At 49.2% G+C, this 7,620-nt stretch overlaps 1 protein-coding gene across 2 annotated transcripts in view; it reads left to right on the forward strand.

Annotated features, from left to right (window-relative positions):
- KEAP1 (kelch like ECH associated protein 1) overlaps nt 1-3,642 on the forward strand; it is an 8,041-nt gene extending 4,399 nt beyond the window's left edge. For both annotated transcript variants that reach the window (XM_034998635.1, XM_034998634.1), the window contains exons 3-6: nt 351-1,036; nt 2,096-2,301; nt 2,568-2,744; nt 2,900-3,642. In XM_034998635.1, coding sequence (XP_034854526.1) covers nt 351-1,036; nt 2,096-2,301; nt 2,568-2,744; nt 2,900-3,066 — 1,236 coding nt within the window. In that variant the 3' untranslated portion in view covers nt 3,067-3,642. The remainder of the gene's footprint in view (nt 1-350; nt 1,037-2,095; nt 2,302-2,567; nt 2,745-2,899) is intronic.
- The last annotated feature ends 3,978 nt before the right edge of the window (nt 3,643-7,620 follow it).

Genomic DNA, 7,620 nt, shown 5'->3' on the forward strand with positions numbered 1-7,620 from the left:
TTTCTAGAATATTCTATGGCTATTACTTTTTCCTTTTTTAGTCAATCTACCCTTTTGAAAAAGTAATTTTGTTTAAAAAAAAGGTAACAATCTTGTAGTTCAAGCACAAAATGATACAAAAAGGTACATAGTACATTGTGTCTTTGCCCATTTGCCTGAGTACTTACGGTACTGTATGCCTGGCATGTAGTATTAACTCATTTAACCTTCACAACCTACGAAGTTCATGCTATTTGAATCCCCGTTTTACAAAATAGGAAACTGAGATTGTCAGAGGCAGGTTGAGTGACTTGTCTGCGATCATACCGCCGTTGAGGGGAGTCAGCCTGTCACAGTAATGCCCTCCGCAGGTGGCCAAGCAAGAGGAATTCTTCAACCTGTCCCATTGCCAGCTGGTGACGCTCATCAGCCGAGACGATCTGAACGTGCGCTGCGAGTCCGAGGTCTTCCACGCCTGTATCAACTGGGTCAAGTATGACTGTGAGCAGCGGCGTTTCTACGTGCAGGCGCTGCTGCGGGCGGTGCGCTGCCACTCCCTCACGCCCCACTTCCTGCAGATGCAGCTGCAGAAGTGCGAGATCTTGCAGTCGGACTCCCGCTGCAAGGACTACCTGGTCAAGATCTTCCAGGAGCTTACCTTGCATAAGCCCACGCAGGTGATGCCCTGTCGGGCGCCCAAAGTCGGCCGGCTCATCTACACCGCTGGTGGCTACTTCCGCCAGTCACTCAGCTACCTGGAGGCCTACAACCCCAGTGATGGCACCTGGCTCCGACTGGCAGACCTGCAGGTCCCTCGCAGTGGCCTGGCTGGCTGCGTCGTGGGCGGGCTGCTGTATGCTGTGGGTGGCCGGAACAACTCGCCCGACGGCAACACCGACTCCAATGCGCTGGACTGCTATAACCCCATGACCAACCAGTGGTCGCCCTGTGCCCCCATGAGCGTACCACGCAATCGGATCGGGGTTGGGGTCATCGATGGGCACATCTATGCCGTTGGTGGCTCCCATGGCTGCATCCACCACAACAGTGTGGAGAGGTGAGTGGCAGGGCCCGGAGGGGTGGGCTCTGAGGTTCCCATTGCTAACAAGGGCCGAACCCATTGGGATTTGGGGATTCCCCCTGTTGTTGAGTGCCTGTCTCTGTGCTCTGCCTTCAGGGAGTGGAAGCCTCAGGTGAAGCTAAATCCATGGGAGATTTATGGTCAGTGACATTGGAGGATTTGTCTGGGCCTGGGAATTGCTCACAGGGCTGTCACAAACCCATAACAACTGCAGATTTGGAAAGAGTCCTATCAGTTTGAAGTTGTTGTAAAACGCTAATTTTATTACAACATGACACCTCACTGCCATCTGCCCCCAAACTGCCATAATAAACAGATGTTTGAGGTCTTCTATGTGGAAGGTGCCCCCTTGTGCAGTGCACAACCTACACAACCGCATGGTGACCCTGTGTTTAGAGGCTGAGCAGTTTGGACTTCCAACTTTTGCACAGCCAGTCCTCTGCTTTCTCCTCTTCCAGAAGTGTGATCCATGATACAGTTCTCAGCTGGAGAACTTGTTAAAACAAACTCCCTGGCCCACTGCTGGAGATCCGGCATTGGTGGGTTTGGAGCGAGCGAGGCTGGGGAATGGGAATTTTAAACAGACACCACACTTTGAAAAAAACCATTGTAGGTGGTAGCCTAGTTGTTAGAATTAGGATTCTGGTGTCCTAGAAGGCTGGGTCATACCCCTAGCCCCACCTCCTTGGTGACCCGGAACATGCCATTTTCTCCCTCTGTGCTTCTGTCTTGTCGTCTGAAGATGATGGGGAAGTGGGAGATGATAACCACCTGCCCGACCGGCTAAGTGGGGTTTTGGGGAGCTAACAACACGCAGTACAGGGCCTGGCAGGTGGTGTATGGTCATGCTACCACCAGCGTCCAGCAGACGTGCAGGTGACCTTGAGCAGATGATGGCTGTGAACCTGTTTCCTCAGAGAAAAGCTATGAGGAGTAAAGAGTTCAAGTGCAGAAGGAACTAGCAGCATGTCGGGTTATAGTGTTCCACACAGGTCAGCTGTGATCGCTGTTGTCATCGTTCTTATGCCCTTGCAGGTATGAGCCAGAGCGGGACGAGTGGCACTTGGTGGCCCCAATGCTGACTCGAAGGATCGGGGTGGGAGTGGCGGTCCTCAACCGTCTGCTCTATGCCGTCGGGGGCTTTGATGGAACAAACCGCCTCAACTCGGCCGAGTGTTACTACCCAGAGAGAAATGAGTGGCGGATGATCACACCCATGAACACCATCCGGAGTGGGGCAGGTGGGTGGGGACTGCCGGGAGGGGAGCGTGGAGGAACCCTCTCCCACTCCTGGGCTTGAAACTCGGCAAGACCTGGGGGAGGCTTCCCGTTCCAGTCTTAAACCCTGGGGCACGCACAGGAGAGCTAGATCCTGATGGTGGGAGCTCTTGTCTTCCGGCTTTGTTTCTGAAGGGCGCCCCGGGAGAGGGGCGAGGGGCGAGGGGAGGTGGGGCCTGGGGCCCCCAGAGCCAGGCCCTGGAGTCACTCTGTGCACGGTATGCTTTAGGAGTCTGTGTCTTACACAACTGTATCTACGCTGCGGGAGGCTACGATGGTCAGGACCAGCTCAACAGCGTGGAGCGCTACGACGTGGAGACAGAAACGTGGAGTTTCGTAGCTCCCATGAAGCATCGGCGAAGTGCCCTGGGGATTACTGTGCACCAGGGAAGGATCTACGTTCTCGGTGAGGCCCTGGGGGCAGGGGCCTGGGTGGAGAAGACAGATTAACCCCATCTTTGGGGGGCGGGCTCAAATCCCAGGAGGAAGGCTCCTTGGGGTTCCTTCTCCCTCTTTCTTTCCCCTCAGAGGGGGTGACTGTCTCCTCTGCTCTCCCGGCAGGAGGCTATGATGGCCACACGTTCCTGGACAGTGTGGAGTGTTACGACCCAGACACAGACACCTGGAGTGAGGTGACCCACATGACATCGGGCCGGAGCGGGGTGGGTGTTGCTGTCACCATGGAGCCCTGCCGGAAGCAGATTGACCAGCAGAACTGTACCTGTTGAGCCGCTTGAGTCTCTTGGGCAAAAAAATGGTCTGATCGAGAGTATGGTTGTTTTTGTACAAAAACAGGGACAAAAAGAAAAGGCGACAGAGCAAATGCTTATCCTCCAAGATGGGAGGCTGAGATGCCTCAGTGTTCAAATGACAGCTAGAAAGAAAAGAAGGCCAGAGCGGGAACCCATGAGCCTGTCAGAGTCGTCCCAGGAGTGTCCAAGAGAGCCTCCCTGGGAGGGGGGGGGTGCATGAAGGGCAGGCTCCCAGGAAGAGAGGCCCCTGCACCCACTACCCTGAGAATAGGCCTGGGTCCCACACCAGCCGCCGCCACCTCCCTTTGCGGTGAAAGCAGGTGCTTAGGTCAGGCCGGGTTTTTGTTTCTTGTGTCTTTGTGGTTGGTTCCTGGAGGCCTGGGAAGGAGCCAGCTGAGGCCTCACGGGTGAGGTTCCTGTGGAGGTGCGGACCCCAGGGATGGGCGTGTACACAGAAACTCCTGGATATCTCTGCCCTGGACAGTCATTTTGTTGATAAGTAACCATATAACGTTCCAATGAAAATAAAGAACAAACTAACTAGCGTCTTCACTCCCGGGCTCTCAGCTGGAGGTCTCGAACCCGGGGACAGAAAGGTCTCTTCCAAAACGTACTCAAGTCTTTGATTTTGAGTTTGAATTTGAAACCAGGTCGTTATCTCTGCCCATCGCATCTTGACATGTAGGGCCTCTTTCTCCCCGGAGGCAAGCCACACAGGGCTCACTTTGTCACACTGGGCTGCTTTGAAGACAATGACCTAACTCCTTGACACCTCTCTTCTAGGGCTCCCTGGAGTTCTATTTTAAGGCAAACCATCCCCAACATGCCTTCCAAATCGGTGAAAATCTATCCAGTCATTTGTATGCGCTTCAATAACACAGACTGAGCCTTTTATTTAGGACAAAAGGGGTTCTTGGGAATTTTCTTAGGCAAAGGGCTCAATATAACCTGGTCTCTTCTGAACAGTTCGTGTGAAGGCAACATACGGCCTGGATCTCTTCTTAAGCCAATTAACTATTTGTGGGTTTTTTTAAGATTTTATTTATTTATTTGACAGAGAGACAGCGAGAGAGGGAACACAAGCAGGTGAATGGGAGAGGGAGAAGCAGGCTTCCCGCCGAGCAGGGAGCCCGATGTGGGGCTCGATCCCAGGACCCTGGGATCATGACCTGAGCCGAAGGCAGACGCTTAATGACAGCCACCCAGGTGCCCCGCCAATTAACTATTTGTATTGGGAGAGTGGAGCGAAGAGGTCTCAACTATCAGGAATGTCCTAGGTTCTCCCAGGGAGCTTAGTGAGGAAACATTTGATTCCTTCCCTTACCTCTCAGCTCTGTAGCTTCATTCACTCAATTCACCTGAAGGTTTTCTTAGTTGCACCGCTTCCTTGGTCCTCTTCCTAAGGTTTTATTGGAACAAGAAAAGAAATCTGCATTGGCTGCATTGAATGGATGGGAGAGGACTAGGAATTGTAAACATAGTATCTGGATAGCCTTTTAGCATTTGCAGTGTTTTTGCACATTATTTGATCCTCAAGAGTGCTGTGAGCCAGGAAGGGCCAGCCCGAATTCTTTACAGATTAGAGGTTCAGAGAAGTGACTTACCTAAGGTCATGTGGCCACTAAATGGTAGGGTTTAGATTCGACTCAAGTGGACACCAAAGCAGCTACAACTCGTTCTAACACCGTGTGTGAGAAGGGACATAAAGAGGTCCCGTGGGGTCAGTGTGTGTATCAGTGAAAGTTCCAGAAACAGCGATCTAATCTAGAGTCAAGAGGAATTTGCACGTAAATCCGTTGCCATAAGCCACACAGCCTATCCCAGAGTGGGGTTTCCTTCTACAAGGGCTGGAACCCTGGTCTTGAGGTCAGGTTTCAGCTGATTCAGTAAAGCAAGGTGAACAGTTTCTTACCTGCAAAAATGGTACTTGGACACCGGCTGGGCCTTAGGCCCTGTGTAAGCTGCTGGACCAACAAAGGTGAGTATTTACATTCACTTTCTAACTCTGCAAAGACAGCTGTTTATAAAAAGACCTCACTGTGCTAGGTATCGGGGCTAGGGTAGTGAACAGGCCCCAAATGATCCCGGCCCTCATGGAATTACAGCCTAGCAGAGGAGTAGTGTGACCAACTCGTCCTGGTTTGCCCAGGACAGTCCCAGATTGAACACTGGAAGGCTGGCATCCCCAAGCCCCTCAGCCCCCCGGGTAAACCGGGGCAACTCTACAGGTAAGCCAGATGCTGAAGCAATATTACAACCGTGCTGAGTGACAGGCAGCTGAGGGTGGTGGTTAGGTTCCCATTTGGAAGTTGATGGCTTGGCTGCAGAGCGGAGTGCACTGGGGAGCGCGAAGCAGCTATTGCGTTAGCCAGGTGAGAGGTTGGCAGTTTGGATTAGGCTGTGGGAGTAGAGAGCGGTTGAATCTACAGCTGAGGGGACTGATGAGATAAGAAGGGCGGAGAATTAGGAATGCTCCTGTGTAGCTTCAACCTTAATCCCAGCCAGGGGTAGAGAAGCTTTGAGGAGGCTGCAGGTATAGAAGGGAAGTGGCAATGTTTTGGGGTGTGTCGGATTTGAGGCCTCAGGATACAGTTGTTTTAGGAGAGTGCACAGTCATTTTGCTCGCCTTCAGGCTTTAATGCTTCCAACAGGTAGTTCTCGAATGGCTGTTCTACCAGACCGGAAGTGAGGTGTTCAGACACAGTGAGAAACAGGCATGACACCGTCTCTCTCAGAGAGCTAGAATTAATGATCACAAAAATGCCTATGTAATTAGGTTCAAAGGTAAGCCCTCTGAAGGCCAGGAGCTTGACCTAGGTCAGAGGTCCTGAGACAGCATTGTTGAGGAGGTGGTTTTCTCACAGAAATCCAAAGGAACTGATAGTGTAAACTTAGTGAGGAAAGGAAGGGCAAGCTTCGGGACAGAAGAAGCATCACATGCAAAGGTCCTGTGGCACCAGGAAGCAACCTAGATGAACTCTGAGAGGGAGGAGGAACATGGTGTCAGAAGAGGCCCTGTGGGCCATGCTCATTTCAATTTAATTCTTAAATACCTAAGTATTACCTTAAAAAAAAGAGAACATTATAGATAAAGCTGAAATCTTACTATCTTTCCATTCCAGTCCCCTCTCAATTTAAAACAAACTGCAGTAATGTTCTATGTATTTCCTCACAAAAAAGGCATAATGTTGCCTGTATTATTCTGCAACTTGCTTTCCCCCCTCAGACTTCTAGATCTTTTTGTCTGTGACATCACATTCCTTTTGCCAGGTACCTATGTTCTGGTTTTTTTTTGTTTCTTTTTTTTAATATTTTATTTATTCATTTGAGACACAGAGATAGAGAGAGAGAGCATAAGCAGGGAGAGAGGCAGAGGGAGAGGGAGAAGCAGGCTCCCCGCTGAGCCAGGAACCCGATGTGGGGCTCGATCCCAGGACCCCGGGATCATGACCTTGAGCCGAAGGCAGACACTTAACCATCTGAGCCACCCAGGCGCCCCCCTATGTTCTGTTTTATCTCTTCTAGTACCGACAGACATTTAGGTCTTTTCATTTCTCAAAATTACAGATAAGGCTGAAATGCCTACTCTTAACCATGTCTCCTCAGGCACAAATATGTATATTTCTCCAGGGGGATACTAAGAGGTGGAACTTACTAAATCTTAGGGTAAGCACAGCTTTCCTTAGATGCTGCCAGATTGCCCTCCAAAGTGGTTGTAACAAACCATGTTCTTTCTGCTTCTAGAAGTTCTTTTTAAATTTCACACAAATTGATCACTCTCCCTTGATGTTTTTTCTCTTCTGTGTCATATTTAAGAAGGACTTTTGGTTCTTGCCATTTTCCGTGGCTTCCTACCCATTTGTTAAGTTGTCATCTCCTGCCCGTACATTTGTTTCTGCCTAAGTTAACCAGACTCGGTTTTTGCTGGTTCTGTTAAAACCAAGAATCTTGACTAACAGAGACATCAAGAAATTTTTGTACTGTTTTTCCTTCGGATATTATTGTTTGTTTTTGTACTATTTTTAAATCCAACAGGAAGTTGCTGGTATGTATACTATCAAATGGGAATTTAATTTTGTATGGATAGCTATTGCTCAACCATTTGTTTTTCAAACCATTTCTTGACCCATTAATTCTTTACCCATAGTTCTTAAATGCTATCCCAATCATATGCAAATTTCTCATGTTTGTATGGGACCTCTATTCCGTTAGATTGACTTTCTACAGTTTTACCTAAATATCCATTTTTGCATCAATTTCATCATTTTAATTACTAAAGTTTTAACATGTCTTAATATCAGAATAAGTCCCTTCTCCCTTTTTCTTTCTATTAAAAACAACAACAACAACAACAACAACCCTGAGCTGTTCTGTTACTGCATATTTATTCTTTGCTCCATGGATGAAATTCCATGAAAAATAAATATTTTAATTGGGTTGCATTAAAATTATCGAGTTGGGGTGGAATAATATTTTTACATTAGGCCTCTCCGTTCATGAACTTAGTGTATCTGTTTAGTGAAGTCTTCT

This window comes from Mirounga leonina, unplaced genomic scaffold, assembly GCF_011800145.1.
Source record: "Mirounga leonina isolate KUSES-001 unplaced genomic scaffold, KU_Mleo_1.0 Mir_94, whole genome shotgun sequence".
NCBI classification, from domain to species: Eukaryota; Metazoa; Chordata; class Mammalia; order Carnivora; family Phocidae; genus Mirounga; species Mirounga leonina.